General features: G+C 46.4%; 1 protein-coding gene across 1 annotated transcript in view; it reads right to left on the minus strand.

The window, feature by feature from the left end:
• Positions 1–14293, minus strand: part of MPP4 (membrane palmitoylated protein 4) — a gene marked incomplete at its 5' end in the record, with an annotated part of 49918 nt that extends 35625 nt beyond the window's left edge. The window contains 2 exons of the mRNA XM_019553503.1: positions 7195–7272; positions 14156–14293. Of these exons, the coding sequence (XP_019409048.1) occupies positions 7195–7272; positions 14156–14293 (216 nt within the window). The remainder of the gene's footprint in view (positions 1–7194; positions 7273–14155) is intronic.
• Positions 14294–22151: the final 7858 nt, after the last annotated feature.

Consider the following 22151-nt stretch of genomic DNA (forward strand, 5'->3'; position numbering starts at 1 on the left):
GCTTTTTCCTGGGCGTCAGTTGTCAGTTGCCCCATCTGGTTTAGCAGGGGTCCAATGTTGCCCTTGCTTTTCCTCCAGCCAAACCTCTGGTGGCCAAATCTCTGAATCCAAACTGAATCAGAGGACCCTTTAATTTCTCTTAATCAATTTGGAACCCTCCAAATTGATTTTGAGAGATTCAGACAGATTTGGCAATTTGGACATAGAAACACCCTTAAATGTTTTTTCTACATAGTTCTAGGTAGCAGGGGCTCATGATCGCTATGGTGCTGGGGTGCATGGAGCATCCCACAGAAGCACAGGGGGTTCCCCAGCACAGTCAGCAGCAGACCCAGAAGTAGACTGGAAGCACTTCTGGGCCCACTGGGGAGTGTTCTGGGGACCCCCCCAGCTCTCCCCCAGCTCAGCGACTGGTGCCTCCTGGGTCTGGGAGGCACTCAAAGTCCCCCTGCGGCCGATTGCTGGGCCGGGGGGTTGTGGGGGGCCCCCAGTGTGCACCCTGGCAGACCTGGAAATGGACCAGAAGTACTTTCGGTCCAGTTCCAGGTTCGCTGCCGAGCCCCCCCCATGCTCCTGTAGGATGCTTCATCCACCCCAGCACCGCAACAATCATGAGCTGCACTGCTACCTCAAGGTATGTAGAAAAACTTTTAAAGTTGTGCATGTGTTTGAATTGCCGATTCGCTGAATCAGTATTGAATCATCAGATTTGGATTCAGCTGAATCGAATTGGGGACAGTGATCCAAATCAACAGATCTAATTACTGTCCCCAGTGCAAGCTGAATCTGAATCAGATAGGGCCTGTTCTACACACCCCTATCAGATAGAGATTATTAAACCAACACAATACTGAATAAGTCTGATAGAGATTATTAAACACAACCCCAGAAGTAATCACAACGTCATACATCAGAGAAGAAGAGGAGATATTGTTAGTTAGTTACACACACAGACACATTTTCCAGCACAGGAAAGATTAATATGAAGCATGCTGGAAAGGCAGATGCCAGGTCTTCTGGCAGAGGAGGGAGAGGGGGTAGGGGGAGAGAGAGAGCTACAAGTCCGCCCCCCCCCGAACGAATGCATCTTCTTTCCTGGCAGCCATGAGTCTTCTGCTGCCAGTGGGAGCAAGGAGGTGGGAGCAATACCTGTCCCTGCACCTGCACCACCTCCCCTAACACCAGAAATAGCCACCAACAGCAGAATGACAGTCTTCTCCACCCCAATTTCATCTCCCAGTGTGAGACTCCCACTGCCAGAAGAGGAGCTGGATCTAGAACCAGGGAACCTGAATGCCCTAACTAAAGAAATTCTGGGGACCAAGGGAGAATCTGTGTTTGTGTTCCACATGTCTTGAAGTTTCCCTAGAGCCAGGTCTCCTTCTCAGTAAGGCACCTCGGAGGAGGTTATGGGGGCAGGTGGCTCAGCTTCCCCTGCTGTTGTGCCTCTGCCTGTTCAGGATGGGGATAAGGCAGGATCCCCACCCTCAACCCAGAAGCCGGAGGGTAGTGTAGTGTGGGATCATTCTGAGGTGGCTGATGATCCCAGATATGCTATCTGCCAGCACTGCCAAAGGCAGATCAGTCAGGGCAAGGAAGTGAAACACTTCACCACCACAGTGATGCTGCTGCACCTGAGGAAACAGCACCCCCTTGCCCTTCTTCCTCCTAAGCCTGGCACCAGTGGGAATGTGCCCAAAGGAAAGTCCCCCTCTTGCTCCAAAGCCCCCGTCCCCATGAAGCAGAGGCAGGCCACCCTGGAGCAGTGGGGGAAAGCCACAGACAAAGGGGGACGCATTCCAAAGATGAGCAAGGTCACCCAGAGCACTGGGAAGATGCTTGCTCTGGATGGCCAGCCCTTCTCCTTACTTGAGCAGCCAGGGTTCAGGTGGCTCATGGAACTCATGGCCCCATCCTACCAAGTACCCGCATGCACCACCTTTAGCAGGATGATGGTGCCCTCCCTGTATGAGGCATGCAGGGAGTACTTGAGGGAAGAGCTGCTTAAGGCAGGGCTGCAGGTAGCCTTGCACTTCACCTCCAACATCTGGAGCAGCTGGGGTAGAGATCATGCCTACCTGTCCCCTACAAGGCACTGGTGTGATCAGTCAGGCTGTCAGTGGACTCTCCTTCAAGCTGAGGTGATGGATGAGTCCCACATGGCAAGGGAGATCATGGTGGCCTTGAACCACATGGTGCAGGGGTGGCTTGTCAGGCAGGGTGAGCTCACCTGCAGGTTCATGGTCACTGACAATGGGACCAATATGGTCAAGGTGGTCCGTGATGTCAACTTTGTTGGCATCCGCTGTGTGGCACATAAGCTGCATCTCAGTCAGGGACACCTCGGAGGAGGACAGGGCTGCTGGTGATAGCGCCGTTACTACCCCCCAGCTGATTTCAAAGTGCAGGAAAGTGGCAGGCTACTTCCACCACAGCATCAAGGGGGGCAAGATGTTCTGGGAGAAACAGGCAGAGCTGAGCATCCTGCAACACAAAATCATGCAGGATGTGGAGACTCAGTGGAACTCCACATACCTGATGCTCAGGAGGCTGGTGGAGCAACAGAAGGCTATCCATGAGATGGCATTCCTCGAGGAGATTGGGATCAGCAGCCCCCTTAACAGAGCTGAGTGGGATACTATCTCCCAGATCTTAGTGGTCCTCAAGCCCTTCCTAAAGCCCTTCCTCAAGCCCTCCACTGAGACCCTCAGCACTGGCGATGCCCTCGTTAGCCAGGTGATCCCTGTAGTGAGGGAACTTGAGAACCAAATGGAGAAGTTCTATGAGATCAATGTTCCTGGCTGGGGCAAGCCGCTGTCCCCAAATGTGCAGGCACTGGTGAGGTGACTGAAGGAAGGCATCAGGAAACTACTGGATCCATTACAGTCCAGTATGGTCCACATGTTGGGGGACATGTGTGGCAGAATGCCATCTCTGTGTGGGGGACGAATCTGACAATTTGGTTACCATGGTCACTGCAGAGGGAAGAAACCCCTGGCTCCATCAGCTTCAGGTAACCCTGAGCTGGATACATTCCTGAGGGAGGGGGAAACCTGCTTCCTCTGCCTTGTGTGTCTGGCTTCACACACCTGGGTGGGGGCTTAAACTCCCTATTATTCTAAGTAATGTCATCATGACTGAGAGAGGGCTTGAAATCCTGCCAGTCTACCTGACAACCCGTGTTGCATTTCAAATTGCTGGGCTGGCAGCCAACAGCTGCTGGCCTTCACTGGATCAGGTAAATGAGGTCATAAGGTCTATATAAGTTAAGGACTGCCCAGGAGGTGGGACAGCAGCTATGATGAGAAGTCTCAGAGAAGCTGGACCATCTGAAACTCACTCTCTGTCTTGAAACTCATGGTCAATGAACTGCTTGCCTCCAGAGGAAATCTCTACCTGCCTCAGGATGATATTTGTGAGTAAGCTACTTGAGATCTAACTAGATATATAGCTGTCAGTAACACAGATGTGTAAACAAAGGTTACCATGACACTGTTTGCTCTAAGGGATTTCTCTGATATTGCTCTACCCTGTACTGTATTCCAAACCTACTCCTTGTAACCAATAAAGTTCTCCTTTGTACCTAGCATGGGAGACTTATTGGGAGAGGGCCTAGATTATGCCTCGGGGTCCCCTTGGTTTGACTGACTAAGGGAGACCACAATTTGTACTTCAGACTGAGGGAAGTACCCTACCCTCAAGGACTACTAGGTCTGTGTTTCCCAGGGGACACAGGGCCAAGATCAATCCAGACCCTGGATGGTGGCGGCATTACTCCTAGCTTTGCAGGTGTGCTTCAGGAAGGGGGTCAGCTGGACGTGAGTAACCCCCAGGGAGGCACTCAGAGCCTGGAGGGTGGTTCGGCGCAGTGAAGCAGGTGGCTCAATGCAGGAGGGCCCCCTACTGGCCTGCCACGCCATGTGTGACCCAAGGGTGAAGGGGAGCATGTGCACTGGTAGCACCAAAACCCTCAGTCACTGGACAGAGGTGCAGGTGAATACAGTCAGGGAGGCAGAAGGGCAGAGGCAAGGGGATGTGGAAAAGGGGGATCCACTTTCCCATGCCAGCACTCCCAGCACCAGCCAGTCTCCTGCATGCTACCTGCTGCCAATGTGAGCCAAGGGCATGGCTTCAATGTTACGATCCAGATGCACCAGACCCCAGCCTCAGGCAGGTAATGCCAAGGCTTCGGTGGCTACCTAACTTGCTTAGGATGTGGAGCTGCTGGACTGTGACCCCTCAGCCTATTGGGCAACTTGTGGCAGGGTCTGTCCATGGTTGCCCGGGAACACCTGTCCTGTCCACTGACCAGTGGACCAAGAGAGGGTGTTCAGCATTGCTGGGGATGTTGTGACACCCCACCGCACCTCCTTGGATCATGGTTTGGTGGAGCAGCTGGTGTTCCTGAAGGTGAACCTCCCCAAGCTCCACCTGCAGACAGAGTGAGTGCCACCCTCCTCACTCCATCCACACCTATTTCTGTTTTTATTTTTAAACCACTTAATGCCCTGCTTTCTGAGCTGGAGGTGGCACTCCCTGCATCACCAGCCAGCAGGGGAAGACCATGTCCCTGCTAAGCTTCCATGCCAGGACAAACTTGGAGGTATGGGCTGGGGATATGGGGAAAGAGACCCTAGGTCCTGGGCATGACCACTAAAACTGCATTCTGCCAGGGTTGGGTGGCCTGGTGGGACTGCTGGCAGTGCGGCAGCCCCAGGAAATGCCAGGACCAAGAATCCCACTGGTGAAAGGCAGGTAGGAGGCACCATAACCTCCAGCCTCCACAGGCATACACACAGTCCTGGCTGGGGAAAGCCCAGACCCATCACGGCTTTGACAGGCCTAAGGCTTGCTGGTTGTGAGGCTCCAGTGAGTTCAGCTTAGCTGCCTGGGATGCCAGCTTTCAGGTTGAAAAACCATTTGTCAGGCTGAAGAAGCACCTGCAGTTGGCATGTGTACTCTTCCTGGATGGAAGGAATAGTAAAGAAGCCAGAGGCTGGCATGCAATGTAAGCAAGAAAGCCAATCAGTGAAAAAGGAAATGGAGGTGTCAGGGGGTGAGGGACAGGTTGGGGTGTGGAGTGGGGGGATGTAGCAGCACAGGTAAACAGTAGAGAGGGACTGGGCAGACAGATATCCAGTAGATTGTACTGTGTCATAAAACCAGTGTCTATATTGAGTCCATGAGTTTCTGTATCTAGGAGGTTGATGAAGTGAAGTTCATAGGCCCAGCTGTGAAAAGTGGTTTGTAAATTCCTGTTGAGGATCAGGCCTGAGTGACTAGAGACAGAGTTTTTTATGAGAAATGTGCCTCCACAGGTACTTGGGTATTCTCGTCTCCAATAGATTCTGGCACAGTTTGTGGGGGTACTGGAGATATGTTGGCAGGTTTTGTGTTTTGAACTGTAGGAAGTTGGCTTCTAGTGATGAGGTTAGTGAGGTTCAGTGATTGTTTGAATTTACAAACCACTTTTCACAGCCAGGCCTATGAACTTCACACATGTGACAAGTTTTGCTTGTCAGCAGCTTGATCTGCAGTTTCCCAGAAACCTCTACACCTATCTCCTTGAAACTTGGCAGGCTTCATGCCCTCAAGGGGCTACCATCTCTGCAATTGTTATCTGAATCAGCCAGAAAAGGACAAAGTTATAGGTATTTCTGTGATTCTCCATTATAGTCTATGGTCAAATCTCTCCAGATTGATGCAGAATCTTCCAAAGCCGATTCAGCCGAATTGATTCGGGACAGTGACCCAAATATCCAGATAAAATCACTGTCCTCCAAACTGGCTGAATCCAAATCCAATACTTCCCTATTCACACAACCCTATTAGTTAGGTCCATCTAAGCGCGAACAGTACAGAAGTTCCAGGAAGGTTGGATTGGTCTAAAAATGGCTGACCTGATCCAAGTTAAACCTGCCTCTAAGGTGATCTAACTTAGATAGGGTTGGCCATTTTTAGACAAAGCTCAGCTTCTGGCCCCAGCTCCAGGGCTACTCTTTTGCTACCTTCCCTCTTGGCACTGGGCCATTTTAAGCCCCCTACCTCCTCACACCACCCACCTACCAACTGCTCCCAGTGCCAGTTTCATCAGCATTTCCAGATTCCAGGAGCTAAGGAAGCAAGTTCCACTGAGGGGAGGGATGGGAAAACAGATTTACCAAAGGGTGGGGGTCAGGCAGCTAAAATTAGCCCCTGGTCCTGGGAGTAGGAAAGAGAGTCCCCTCTTCCTCCCAAGCTCCCACCCACAGTCTGCAAGTCCCCCATATTTCACCAAACCTTCCCAGATGCCACCTGCCTCACCAGTCTCCCCTACGGTTGTGGCTAGCCCCCCTCTCCCGCCCAGAAAACCCTGGTCCTTCCTATGGACTCTACCCCCTGGATCCCTTGCAGGCCCCCAAACCTGCTTGATCCCCTGATCTGTCCAAACCCTACTCCCACCCAACTCCTCCCCTTATCCTGACTTACCTTAGATTGGGTGGCCATTTTTAACTCAATTGAACTAACAACTACAAAACTATTAACTTCCCCCTGACCTGCCCGAATGTCTGGTGTTTAGACTAGGTTTCACTAACTTCATAGTGCCACTGTATAGCATGAGCCATTAAACATCCTGATATGGTTACAATCATCCTCTCTTACAAAATTAATAATTTTATGTCAAACTCCTATATGGTAACTTTAATGACAAGACAGACTGCCACTTAGGGAAAAGAGAAGGTATAATGGTTAAATTGTATGACTATAGCCACAGATACATGATCCTGAGGAAGCCACATTTTTTATGTTTTTCTAAATCCCTATCTGTAAAATAAAGATAAGTACCTACATTTCAAATAAGAGATCATTAACATTTGCAATGTATACTTGAATCCTCACCTGGAGCTCAACAAATAAGCACAGTTTATTTGCGTATAAGCGAATAGATTTGAATTTGGTAAACAAAGGGACTATGTCTGTTCCCGGGAATGGTGGATGCCAGATAACAAAATATGCCAGTTAATTGAGCGGCCCCAGTTGCCGCTTCTCACACTGCATATGGGGCATTCCTCCACCCTCCCACGGCACCACCACCACTCCTGTGGGGTCCTGCACAGCCCCACACAGCCTGTTATGCCCCTGGGCCATGGGGGCTCAGCAGCACAGGCTGTCTTGTACCGAGCAATAAATCTACACACACACATGCTATCTTACCTCATAAGACAGTACCCGGGCCTGGGGTATGACTGGAACTGGTTTCTTTCTGATATAATAATGGAGGCATTCATAAACCTAAGGTGAAATGATAAAATGTAAATAATAAAAAGTTACTCAAATGGGCGAACAATCATGGTAATATATTCAAATTAAGTGTACACTCAGGTGTGCCACACTAAGTCTTCCCAAGACTAACCAAAATAAAAAAAATCACTTGATCTATCACTCCCCTCAGGGCCTATACAAACAGATCAAACAGCTGGGGCCACACCTGTAGTCCCTGATACTATACAGTACTACTCAAATAGCCAGACGCACAGGGATTTTCCACCTCAGTATAAAGTATCTGGAACAGCTCACGGTCAGATAGAACTCATACTAGACACAGATTCATAGGATTTTAGGGTCGGAGGGGACCTATGAGATCACTGAGTCTGACCTCCTGCCTTGGGCAGGAAAGGGTGCTGGGGTCAGATGACCCCAGCCAGGTGTTTGTCCAATCTTCTCTTAAATACCTTCAAGGAAGAGGACAGCACCACCTCCCTTGGAAGCACATTCCATATTTTGGCAACTCTCACTGCAAAGAATTTTTTTCCTGATGTCCAATTTAAATTTGCTCTCCTTCAGTTTGTGGCCATTGCTTCTAGTTACCTCAGTGGATGCTCTGGTAAACATTGTATCCCCTATTTCCTGTCGTGTCCTCTGTTGAATTTGTAGACGACCACAAGATCACCTCTCAGCCTTCTCTTGCGGAAGCTGAAGAGATTCAAGTCCCTTAATCAATCCTCAGAGTTTCTCCTGTAGGCCTTTAACCAGATGGGTGGCCCTCCTCTGAACCCTTTCTAGGTTATCTACATCCCCCTTGAAGTGACATATCGAAGGTCTAAACCAACAGAGCATTCCCAGAAATTCTGTTTCTTCTTTTCCTTAAAGTATAAACCAATATCAGTAGCAAAGCTAAATTAAGGTCAAATCTCCAAATTTAAGACCTCAAAGAAATTTTAATTCATTAGAATCTTTTATTATTATTATTTATTTTCTCTATTTACAGGATTTTTTTAAGTCTTAATTTAACTACTGTGTCTAGCAGGAAAATTTCATCCCATTTCATGTTTTATGCTAACACACTATCCCAACTATGAATCAGATCAACGCAGTCCAAACATTTCACACACCGAGCACTTTTACTTAAGGTCTTCTTTACAAGACAAAACATTATTCCTATATTTAAAAAGGCCAAAATTGGGATTAAAAGTGATTAATTCATTTGTTCAAGGATATATAGAGGGTTAGTGACTGAGAAAATAGCAGTCCTGATTGCCAGCCACATGTTCTCTCCACTCCTAATACCAAACATCTACATATGCTAGAATTTACATGTCAACATTTCAGACAATCTGGGCAATGAAAAAGATGCACCAGGTCCCCCCACTTCAAAGTCTAATAGCCTTTCTTCACCAAATCATGAATTTACACCCTGCTCTAGACCTGTGCCAAAGGTCATCCTTCAGCCAAGGTGGTCGTTCAGGCTGGGGCACCCAAGGCAGCTAGAGCTTCTTTAGCAATCTCTCACAATCGAGGATGATTGTCTTCTATGATGGTCTTATCTCTATGTCCAGACATGGCTGATGAGGCCCATCTGGGATTGACAAACTGTACTGAAGCTCCAACATATATTTCATGTGGGTAGTGCTGGATTCTTCATTTGGACTGGGACACGCCGTTTCTGCTGTTCCTCCTTTTTCAACTTCTATTGTCATAAAGTACTGAGATCCCTGCAATACAGTCTTCCTCCATTTGGGGGGAGTCCTGGGTGATAGTCTCCCATGATCCATTGATGTTGCATTTTTTTAAGTTGGCCTTGTAGATGTCCCTGAAGCACTTTCTCTGCCTTCCTTTTGAACATACACCTTGGCTTAGCTGGGAGAATAAAACTTGCTTCAGGAGTCTGGAGTCAGACATCTGGATGACATGGCTGGCCCAACAAAGCTGATGGCAGATAATCACCACCACAATATTCATGGTGTTTGCTTGCAGGACAATGCCAACATTGGTGCATCTGTCTTCCCACTGGATTTGGAGGATCTTCCACAAGCTGCATTGATGATACCTCTCCAACAACTTTAGATGTCTCCTGTATGTTGTTCATGTCTCTGCTCTATACAGCAAGGTAGGGATCATTACTGTTTGATAAACCATGAGCTTAGCTTTGGATCTGTTGTTGTGATCTTCGAACACCTATTTCTTCAGGCATCCAAAAGCTGTACTTGCACATTTAGGGCTTTGTCAGATTTCTTTGTTGATGTCAGCCTTCTGTGAGATATGGCTTCTGAGGCACAGGAAAAACTCAGCATTCTCCAGAGCTCCACTCTGGCTGGAAATTTGTTGGTGGTCAGATATAGCATCATAGCAAGGAATATTGCGAAGAGTGTTGGAGCAATGACGCAGCCTTGCCTAATTTCCATTTTAATTTAAAGGGGATCTCTGATAGATCCATTACTGAGAACTACCACTCACATACCATCATTAAGCAGGCAGAGAATGGTGACAAATTTCAGTGGGTATCCATACTTCAGAAGGATCTTCCACAACACTTCTTGGCTGAGAGAGTCTAAAGCTTTTGTGAGCTCAGAGAAGGCCATGTATAAAGACTTATGTTGTCCCTGGAATTTCTTCTGCAGCTGGTAAGCTGCAAAGATCATGTCAGTTGTACTTCTTGATGCCCTAAACCCATACTGAGATTTTGGGAGGAGGTCTTCAGCAGGGGGAAGGAGACAGTTCAGAAGGGTTCTCGCAATGATATTTCCTGTGGTGGACAATGAGGCAATCCCTCTGTAGTTTCCACAGTCAGACTTGTCTCCTTTCTTAAAGATTCTCACAGTCATGGTGCCCCTGAAGTTGTCTGGGGTTTCCTCATCATTCCAGGTCCTTTAGATCAGAGCTGGGTAATTATTTTGGCTGGAGGGTCACTTAAAAGAGAGTTTTGGTGAAGCATTGAAGACTGCAAGGGTACCCCCACCCCTTGATAGTGACCAGAGGATGGGGCACGTATTTTGTGACTGGAAGTCCCACCCCCTAACCTCTGACTTTTGCCACCAGAAGTCTCTCCCCTTGCCCAGGAAGTACTTCTTCTGAGGGCAGGTTACTTGTATATTGTGTGATGGCATGGAGGAGGGGTGTGGGTGTGTGTGCACGCATGTGCATGTGCAGGGTATGTGGGACTGTGGGGGGGGTGTGAGTATGGTGGGGAAATGGGGTGTGGGACAGTGTTGGATATGTGTGTGGGTATGGTAGAGGGTGGGGGTGAGGGTATGGTGGGGGTGAAGTGTATGTGGGGGCATGTGGGGAGGTGGGATTTGTGGCTGGGAAGTGGACTATGTGGAACAGTTTTGAATGTATGTTGAGGTATGGTGTATGTGTGGCTGAGGTTTGGACAATGTATGTGGGTATGGTGGGGAGGTGTGAGGTGTGGGTACAGTGGAGGTGGATGTGTGGGTATGTGTGGGATGCCTGGGGATAAGTCTGTGTGGGTATGATGGGGTGTTTGGTTGGGGTGTGGGTATGTTGGGTGTGTGTGGGCATGGTGAGGTGTGTGAGGGGGTGTGGGCACATGTGTAGAATATGATTGGGGGCTGGATGGGTTGGGTGTGTGCATGTGATGGGCTTCTCCCCCTGCACTTTGTGACTTGGCTGATCTCAGACCCTCTACAGGTAGGGAGAGGAGGAGGGGGATCAGTGCTGCTTGCCTGGTTTTCAGCATTCTGCAAAGGCAGAGAAACAGTTGCCACCAGCAGGCAGCAAGGGAAGCCCCTGGGAGAGAGGAAGGGGGACAGGGAGCCAATCCTGGCACTGCCAGCTCTCTTGGTCCCTGTCCCACACCTGTCTGTTGGGGCTGCAGCCAAGCCTGCACTGGCTTCTGCTGCTGCTCCCACCCCACCTGCCTGTCCTGTGCTTGCCCAGTGGGGCTGAACAAAGCCCATGCTGGCTGCTACTGTTGCTGCTGCTCTCACCTCACCTACCTGTCCCAAGCCTGCCTGGCAGGGCTTCCTGAGCAGCCAAACTCCTTCACGCCCCTCTTCCATCCACACATTCTCCCACCCAGCCATGCACAAATAGGAACAAAGTGAGCTGCAGGCAAAGCCCCACTCACCTCAGTGCTGCAGCTTTCCCTCCCTGCCTGCTGCCTGGAGCACTGCAACAGGGACAGGAGTCATCACTGGAGGGCAGGGCAGGGCAGCCCAGCAGTTCCCTGCTGCAGCTGTAGCAGCAGCAGCTCTGCCTGGAAGCTGTACCTGGTGGCCAGGACTGGTGCCCTCCTGCAGGGGAGGCTGGGAGAGCAGTACATGCTGCTCAAGGTGGGAGTGGGCAGAATTCAACCCCAGGCAGAGTGCAGCAGGGACAGTTGCTGGTGGGGCCAGATACAATTAATTGGTGGGTGCCAGCCTGCAGGATGGATCCAATCAGCTGGTGGTTATATTTTGCCCACTCCTGGTTTAGATTAAGGGAAGAAGCTGTAAGGTGAGCTCCACACTCTCTGCTTGAAGGGTTCCATGAGGATTCCATTCACTCGATGCCTTGTCATTCTTCATCTGCTTGATGGCTTTCCTCACCTAGTCAAGGGTTGGAGGGATTCCAAGATCATCTTCTTGATTGAGAAAGTCTTCAAAATGCTCCATCCAATGGGCATTGATAGCTCCCCTTTCCTTGATCAGGTCTCCTCCATCCTTAGGTCTCAAGGGGGTTGGTCCCCGAGTGCTCAGACCATAGATGGCTTTGGTGGCACTGAAGAAACCATACACATTGCGGATGTCAGTGAGATATTGAATCTCCTTAGCTTTTCTCTTCCAACCATTTGTTCTTCATACCATGGGTCCTCCTTTGGACCTCTGACTTGGCTTCTTAGACATTCAATTTATTTTGCCTGGAGTTGTTGTTTTACCAAACACAAAAGACCTTGCACTTGCTGTCAACTGGGAGATCCAAGAGTTGATTATTCTCATCAAACCAGTCTTGATGTCTCCTGGCAGGGAATCCACTCTTCACAGGTGCTCATGATGGTGGCCTTAAGGGCACACCACACACTGATGAAATTCTTCCATTGTTGTTGATTGGACTTCACCAGGTTTTCTGTTGAGGTACTGGTTAAAGGAGGTTTTGCTTGCTTGGGTCCTTCAACATTGATCTTTGGTCAGCATTGCTTCTGCTACAGCCATCATTTGGGAGCCAGTTTGAGTGACATAACCAAGTGAATGAGTCAGTGATCAGTCTAGCAATCATCAACTCAGCATAGCTCAGCTGATGTGGACATTTTTGTGATCCTGGGTATGGACAATGACATAGTCCATCAGGTGCCAAAGCTTAGATCATTGCCATGATGTCTTGTGCCTGTTTTCTGGTGGAACAGGGTGTTAGTGATGGTGAGTCTATGTTCCATGCATTTGGTCAAGAGGAGGATGCCATTGGAGTTGACCATTCCTACTGCCTCCTTGCTGATGGTTCAAGTTAGTTAGAGGTTACAGTCCCTTCAGACTCTGGCACTGAAATCACTGAGAAGAATAAGCCTTTCTCTCTCTCTGGTATGTCAGAAAGAACTTGGTCAAGGTTAGCATACAATTCCTTCTTGGTTTCACTGGCAGCATCAAGAATCAGGGCGTACACACTGATGACAATGGTATATTGACTCCCTGACAGTTTAAGATGAAGAGTCATGGGGCGCTCTTTAATTCTGGTAGGGCACTCATTGAGTTGGTTTATGAGTTTATTATTAACGGCAAAACCAACTTCGTGAAGACAGGATTCTCATTCCAGAAGAAGGTACAGCCTCCATATTCTCTGAGCTGCCCATTACCCACTTGCTGGGTCTTGCACAATGCAGCTACATAGATGTTGTACTATCTGAGTTCTCAGGCCACAGTTGCAGTGCAGTGCTCTGGGCATTCATTATTAGGGTTGTCCATGAGGATTCTGCTATCCTGGGTCCCAAAAATGATGGTGCATCTTTGTTGGTATTTCAACCACAGGTGATCCCACATGGTTATCCAGTCAGGAAGAAATACAGAATACTGTATTAGACAGGCTATGTTTAGGACATCTTTTCTAGCCTGCTCCCCATGTAGGATGAGCAGAGCGGATCCTGAAGAGGGCTGCTCAGTCACAGTTACAGCTGCCAAATTGCACTCCTGTCTAATCCAAGTGTTAGATGACCTTCTTGTAACTTCTTTAATACCAGTTCATGAATAGGAGCTTCCAGACCTCACAATTCTGCTTCCATTGCCATTAGCTGGTCACCAAAGGGCTTGAGGAATGTGATGGAAAAGCTGTTTTCATGGAAGACACCTGTGTGTGATTTCTTTTATCATACAGAAGCTTCTGCACATCAGCTTCCACATGGCTCTTGACAGAACGGGACCTTGATCCAATGGCAAGCAAAATGAGACAACTGGGGATCTTGTCCCACTGCAGCCTTCATCCACCTTCACAGCCATTGAGGACTTGCAGACCCATGGCTAGGGGCTGGACAGGCTTATTATAGCAGTAACCTGTACTTGCCATGTCACAGCGCCATCAAAGAATATGTGGCTTTTCTGGAAAGAAAGTATTGCCATCTGCTATCTTCACCACATCCTGGTGGTACTGCCACTGCTTGGTCTGCAACTGCTTATTCATCAGAGTTACCTTTGCTTATTTCACAGCTAAACTTCCCTGAAGGTCATTACACTATCCACCACCTGTGGACACGCTGGGTAGCAGTACAGCTCTGCCCCACAGAGGCAGCTGGATATGATGCTAGCCAAAAATTTGTGCATCAGTAGGTATAAGTGGCAAACTTTAACCACAGTAGTTCTAAGGGCTAGCAGGCTAAGGTGGAGATTTTCATGCCATGTAGTACAGCGAGGCAGATACCGATTTATTGCTTCCTAACACAGACTGTGGCTTTGTAGCTGAAGACTGCTTTTACCTTTAGGAGAGCCTGCAGCCAGTGAGATCTAAGCAGGTCATATAACACTCCAACTCCATTGACATCTCGCTTGTAGAAGAGATTCAGTTCTTGTAGCACTAGTTGGAACAAAAGAGAAACCTGAACCCAACAAACAGAAAAGTGCAATATAGTTCAGCACAAACAGAAAATTGCCCAAACTCATGCATTGGCCCAGATGTCCAAGAACATAATTTGCTTAAATTTCCACTCCCACCAAATAGGAGCTAGACATGGGTGGGTCCAGGATTGTGGCAACTGTGGTGCATGGCAGCTGTGGCTATGGTGAACTGGCCCTGCGCGCTGGTGCCAGTGAGTGGGGCTACTATACAGAGCTAGCCTGATTCAGCCCCAGACGGCCAGTCTGGTATAGGCATTGCATGCAGCACACGCCAGACTGGCTCTACATGCTGATCTGTGGTCAATGCGTGACATGAGGCACACAGGGTTGGTCCAAGACCCACAGGTTGGATCCTAAGACTCCATGGACCATATCTTTAACACCCCTGATGTAGGGCATAATGGAACATGTATGCAAATTAGAATGTCCCATACAGGTGCATCAAATCTACTGATCCACCACAAGTGGCAATGGATCACTTCTAATTTTTGATGCTCTGTTCAGTAAATTATGACATGCAATCTTCTACTATTCTGGGTATTACGGGTTTGATTACAAAGGCATTTAGGCTGCTAGACCTGCTGCCATTTGCTTACTTATATTTACCAAAATTCCTAACCAGGCAAGGTACTTAACTTCTGAAGGAAATCATTAGAAATTAGGTATCTAATTCATTTGGGCACTTTAATAAACCTTACCAGGCAACTAGTTGCATTTTAGGTGTCCAAATGCTTAAGTAAATTTGATTTTACCTATCTTCCTTTTTTCAATTTGAATATGTTAGATCGGCTCCCTTATCCTAAAACAGTATTTTTCAAATTGGGGTACATGTACCCTGGGGGGAACATGGTACTTTGCAAAGCGGTATATGCCTAAATTTTAATAACAGTGGAGCTTCTGATTGGTCAATGCATGGTGAGTAATGGCATTTCCACACACTGATAGTCAACACTTTTAGTAAGGGATGAACATGTAGAGAAATGTCAAATGTAAGGGGTATGAGCAGCTATATTATGCAGGTAAATGGGCGTGTGGCCAAAAAAGCTTGAAAATTGTCCTAAAACAGACAGAAAATCAAATGATTGGAAAAATATTTTTCCTTTCCCACTTTCTATCCAACTTAATATCTGCAAGCACATCCCATACAAAAAGTCATATCACCTTAGAAAGGAATTTATTCCCATTATCTATGAAAATGTTTTATTTAGTGCCTTAAGGATTGGGAGAGAAAGCAGAGAAGGTTAAATTACAAAAATAAATTGTGCATGTGCTCCCTCTGATAAAAAAAAAAGCAAAAAAATAAGAAAAGCAATGCAAGGAAGCTGGGTGTAGTACCATTCTCCTGGCTGCCAACTGCTGGCATCTCCATCTTCTTCATTCTAGGAGATTCTCCCCATTTCTCTGAATGGAGCATTCAGACTAGCTGTATTTCCCAGATTGCAAACTAGGAAGCAAAGAACAATCATACAGGAATTACTGATGATATTTTTTATTTAAAAGAAAACTGAATAAAGAAAGAGGAATGAGCTTTTGGACTTAAGTATTTTTTTCATTTATGCTTGCAGTTTCAGATGGACATAACTTACAGTTTGGATTACTCAGCAACCAGAATATTAGAAGTGGTTTTAAGTTAAATGTTTCTGGGTTGACCCAAATTTAAACAGAACAGAATATTATAGAAAACTTTGGTTCCCAATGTGCAGCCTGAAGGTTATCTAATGTTCCAAGGCTACAATTAACTTTAAAAGTTATGTATATTCTTCCTACGAAACATTTTAAAAATGCCCTACACTCTATCCAAAGTGCTCTCTTGATACAAAAGCCCCAAACCCCCAGACATTTCATTATCAGCCAATAATGGGAAAGGTTTTTATGATCAAACCATGCTTGACAGGAAGATGGCCTCAGAAAACCAGTATTACCTAGACCCAAATATTCTTAGTTTACAACCACAGAGTGCTAGTAAATTACTAACGTAGTTCACAGTTGGGCAAACTGTGGACACCTATGGGTTTAAGCAACGGGAGCCAACTGTTTTGGCAGGTGTGCCACAAATTAGCCATCACAGATTCTTTTTTCCTATTCCATCTGCTGCTCTGCTTCCTGCTTTGTGCTCCCTTTCTTATCTGCTGCTCTGATTTCTGCTCCCAACCCTATCTGGCAATGTGCTGGCAGTCCCATCCCCAGTATGTTGTATGTCCCACACAGAAACTGCCCATATCACTTACAGCACCAGTGCCACAGGTGGGCCACTGTGGGCCAAGTAAAAGATTTTGTAGTGTTCTTATGCACTTTCACGCTTGACCATGTTTTAAAGCATATAGAAAATGTTTGCCATAAAGCAGCTATAGTTTGGTGAATACATTCATAATTTGGAATAATTCTGGATGCAACTAAACTATAATGTCTTTTTGCTGCAGGAGATGAAGGGGATAATTTGCTTGTTAGGAGTATCTAAGGACTGAAATGTGCATTGCAAATGCCACAGTGCAGTAAAGCCATCACATGTAAATCCTTAGGGAACGCTCACCATCCTATTCCACAGCCTCTCAATAAACAAGAAAGCCTTGTGTTCAGGTGCTATAATCCACCTTTTTTTCAAAACATGACTCTGGATGTATAGCTTTTTTTTTTTTTAACCAAAACAAACTGTGTTCTTGTAAACTGATATTTATAACTGGCATTTTAAAACAAACTGGCATTCTCTCCCTCTGTTAACAGCATAAACTATTCAAATACAAAAGCTTTGGAAAAATCTCATTTACTTTTCATCATTCTGGAGACAGATTCTGCAGACTATCTAAGGAGTCCCAGTGCCTTCCTTGCATGCCAGGTTACTCAGGTTTAAGCAGTTGTAGGATTAGTTTCATAGTTAGTTTTCAGGTTCTTTTCATTGCGAGAATTAAGAAATAAAAGTGGGCTCATCAAAACCACTTCTTAGCTTTGGTGCACTAGTTAAATTCTGCACTCAACTCTGAATACTAACCAGACACTTTGAAAATAGTTTCATTTTGCTGAAGATTTGAGACATTTTTCTGTTAGCTTCCAGAACACTTGCAAACTAGTTTATAGCTTTCCCTTTAAAATGGAAAAGCTATGAAGTAGAGCACATAAACCAAAACATAGTGTCAATCTCATTTTTCATTTGCATAGAAAATGATGTCAGCCAGAACTTTCCCCCTCAACATTTCTATAATAGTTTTTCATTCAAATGTATTTTAATGACAAAAATTTTATGGATAGCCGTCACTGTTAGGGCCCCACTACATGTTACAGGTATTGCACAGTTACCTGGAGACCAACTACATGTGTAAAGTAGTTATCACACAATAAAAAACTCCAACAAGCTAAGTTAGGCCTTGAAAATGTGTACTGAATTTATACCTGGTTGCTATTGAGCTTTAATTTGCACATGGCAGCAGGGGTACACCATGCCCAGTGAAAACTCCCCAAGCCCTATTCATCCCAGTAGCTATGATCCCCAGGATCCTGGGGCTGCATGAATCCCAAAGCTCACAGTCTGGGGGGGGGGGTGAAACCCCTAGACCCTGAGGATCATGGCTGCCACAATCTTTATAGCTCCAGGGTACAGGAAACTCCTGGGGCCAGAAGATTGCTGCAGGCATTGGTGATGCATAGGGGGTGCACATGGGTGCACGTGCACCCCCTGTGAAAAGGTGCTGTCAACACTGCCGGCAACGCCTGCAGGTGGTCACTGCTTGCCATTCCCAGCCCTCGGCGCTGGTAGCATCTGCGGGCGGTTCGCAATCGCCGCTGACCACTGTGGGTGGTCACCAAAATCTGGTCAACACTTGCCACACCGCCAACAGTGCCACAGCCGCCTGTGGGAGCTCCTCTGCTTGCCACCGCCAACAGTGCCACCACCTGTGGGAGCTTACCATGGCTCCCCAGTCTCTGGTGGGACACAGTGTTCATGACTGCAGGAGTGATTCCCCCCCCACCCTCCTAACACCAGGGGTGCAGGGAAATCCCTGGGGCAGGAGGATCACAGTGACCCTTTGGCCCTGGGTGTTTCTCTCACACCCAGGGCATGGGGGTGGGGGGAGGGGGAAACTGCCCTTGCAGCAATCTTCCAGTCCCATGGGTTTTCCTGCACCTGCAGAACAAAGGGATCACTCCCGAGGTGATCCTCCACACCCAGGGGTTTCTCCGCATGGCAAGGGTGTCCCTGCTACTGCAGCAGTTCTCCAGCCCAGGGGTTTCCTGCACCTCCAAGGAGGGGAGATTGCTGCAACAGGGATCCTTCAGCCCTGGGGATGCATGGGGCATCCCTGTGGCTGGAAGCCCCTCAATTTAGGTGCATGGAAGCCTGCTGCTTGCTGGTACAGGGGAAGCCTGGGATTCGGCTCTCCCTGCATCAGCAATAAGGCATGATAGGATGTAATGCATGATTTACACAATTCACACCTCCTGCCAAGCATGTGAGGCATGGCAGGAGGCACAATTGCGTGAATCATGCATTGGATCATATTGCAGCTTTCCCTGCATGTATAGAGAGGGCCCTAAATTTAACAGCGTTGCCTTAGATTATTTATCTTCTTGCAATTATAGGACTGCACACAAAGTTAAAGTTAAGCATACATACCAGTGTTTGCAAAATTGGGGCCAGAATTAAATTTAGATTTCCTACCAACTTTTTTTTTTTAAGGGAAAAATACAGAAAACAAAAGCTGAAGTAAAATGATGCAATAATTAACAGCCAAGTATGCATTTTTTTTGTTTTAAAGGCCATAGTCTGAAACCTGAAAATAGTGCTCATGAAAACATTAGGAATTTCTACAGCAACGTGAATCACACTAGTCTTTTCTGCACCCATCAACATAACACCAAATTATTGTGTCAAACCAAACATTAATTTAAAATGTAATAAGTAAATTTAGAGTGGGAACACTCTCCACCCCATTTAATAAGAACATAAGAATTGCCATTTACTGGGTCAGACCATAGTTCCATTTTGCCCAGGATCCGTCTCATAGTGGCAGAGAGTAGATGCTGAAAGGGAGAGTGAACTGGGTATGACCAGGGTCAGTGGCAACGTGTACGGGGTGCACACAGGTGCATGTGCACCCGCTGGAAGTGCCAGCCACCAAACCAGAAGCACACTTCTGGTTTTGCCACTAGTTCAGCGATTGGCTGCTGGGGGACACCCCCCTCCCCCAGTCAGCGATCGGCCGATAGGGGACCACCTCACCCACCCCACCCCTGGTGGCGATCTGGTGCCTCCCCAGACTTGGGAGGCACCAGTCGCCCATGACCAGCATTTTTTTCCCCCATTGCTCTTCTTACTTCCAGCCTTCAGTATTTAAGGTACAAGCTTTAATTTAAAGGCCGTATCTCCATCTCTCATGCTCAATAGCTATTGATGCCTCTTACCTGCCTAAGCCAGCCAATCCCTTTTTGAATCTGGCTAAACTGTCAGCTTCCACAACATCTGGTGGCAATGAGTTTCACACTTTTAATACGCACTATGTGAAAAAGAACTTCCCTTTGTTAATTTTAAATTTACTACCTACTAGTTACATCCTGTGACCACTATTTCTTGTATTATAAAAGAGAAAGTAAATAATAAATCCCTATTTGCCTTCTTTTATCCATTTAGTATTTCCTTCACCCTTCTTTCTTTCATCAATTTTGCTAGAAGGCAAATTGTCTCATATATTCTTCTGTGCCTTTATAATGCCAGTACTAAGAATCCTTGACATAAGGGAAAATTAAGTTTTAGCCCCCCCCACCCCTTTTTTTTTCGCTTTCAGCAGCTTTGGGCAGTCAATGGGGTCTGGATCTGGGGGAACATCATGAACAGAGTGAATTCAGTCTCTGGTGATCCACCAGATTTGGAACATAGGTCTCCAGAGGTCAAAGGCCTGAATTGACTAATGTTTCTCTGGATCCTAACTGATCAGTTTCAAATAGCATTTTATGCAAGTTTTCAAGGTATTGTCATTATTCCATTATCATAAAATTATCCTTAAAAAATTAACCTTTAAGTGTAAAGATTAAATCATAGCATACTCCAAAGAGAAACTTGGAATATAAATGAATTCCAATACTAGACAGTTCAGAAAGGCAGCCAATAGCAAGAACATACCATATAAAAAGTGAATGCTACATACTAACCTTTGTCAGAGATACTGTAGTTTGCCTTCCCAACTACAAAAGCAAAGTAGCCATTTTCTTCAAGAGCGTCCTGTGCATAAACAAACTTCTTGGGCAGAGCAGATGTATTACCTTGATCTGCTTATAAAGCTAAAGGAATTACTGTCTCTTACTGCACTTCTTAATGCCTATTTTTAGAACACATTTCTCCTCTTCTGTCAAATAGTACACTGTATAGAAAAGCAAGCTAAGATCAAGGGAAGAATAAAAGATTATGCTTCAAGAACTCTATTATTGAATATATTGAATTCAACAAGTTTGCAGAGAACGACAAGATATCACTTTACGCCTTGGGGGATCAACTAGGTTCTCAAAAGTACAGTTTCAATACAATTTTATTTCATGTGATGGAGCTATATAGAAACCATCTTTAAAAGCAGGACTTATTTTTAATACTTCTGAAAGGTATGAACTCAGTCTCCCCCAAAATACCCAGTACAGCTTGGTTTTCCCAATTCTGGTCAGATATTTTGCACACTTTCTACTTCATTTCCCTCAGTGACTGCAACTATTTCATGTTTCTAATATGTGATGTTTAATCCTCTTGCCTATCTTGGTTGAAAACCCTTTCACAGCGCTTGTAATTCAGTGTTTAATAACCTTGATTTTTTTTCCTATAAGTATCTAGTTTTCTCTTTGTTAAGCAGAGATCATCTGTCTAATGCTTGGTCTGACAAAGAAGGCTGTGAGGTAGTAGGCTATTTTTTAAACTTCCATAACCTGCACACATTTGGTATTTTACAAAATAGCAAGTTAATTCTGGAGGTTGGTAAAAAAAGAAAACCTTTACTGTAACTAAGCTAGCCATAATTAACCCAATAAAATTCCATTTGAAAGTGAACAGGCAGATAGTAATGCGAGCAAGGAAAAAAAAGATACAACTATGTTATTGTAGACTAGCCTTATTCAAGTTTCTAGTGCTGCATCAAATTAACAAGCAAGGCTGGATAAATCACTCCATTTTCACCATCCATGCAAAGAGACTAATGCTTGCCTCTGTAAAATGCTTTGAGATTCAAATGAAAGGTATTAATATTCATGGATTTTCAAAATCAAGTTTTAGATTCACTCTACTCCAGCTGCAATACCGACAGTACAAAGCCTAGGATCGGTCATTTAAATACTCCCTTGTTTGGTGGTATGGTATATAGGGCTGTGCAAAGCTTCGGTCACCGATTCGATTCGGTGGAGATTCGGCCCAATTCAGTGGCTGAATCTCCAAATCTGAACTGAATGAGGAGACTCTTTAGTCTCTGCAAATTGAATCAGAACCCTCTGAATCAATTCAGAGAGTTTTGGAAAGATTTGGCAATTCAGACATAGACACGGCTTTCAATGTTTTTTCTACATACCTCAAGGTACCAGCTGGCTTGTGAATGCTGGGAGTGTCCCGCAGGAGCCCGGAGGGGCCCCCAGAGTGCTCGACAGCAGACCCAGAAGTGGACCAAAAGCATCTCTGATCCACTTCTGGCTCTACTGGGGAGCACGTGGGGGTCCCCCCCACATCTCCCAGCTTGGCAACTGGTATCTCCTGGGTCTGGGGGTGCACCTGGGGTCCCATCATGGCCAATCGCTGAGCCAGGGTGGTTTCATAGTTTCTAGGGTTGGGAGGGACCTGAGTAGATCATCTAGTCCAACCCCCTGCCATGGCAGGAAAGATTACTGGGGTCAAACGACCCC

The sequence above is a fragment of the Crocodylus porosus genome, unplaced genomic scaffold (genome assembly GCF_001723895.1).
Source record: "Crocodylus porosus isolate Cpor-Errol unplaced genomic scaffold, CroPor_comp1, whole genome shotgun sequence".
Taxonomy (NCBI): domain Eukaryota; kingdom Metazoa; phylum Chordata; order Crocodylia; family Crocodylidae; genus Crocodylus; species Crocodylus porosus.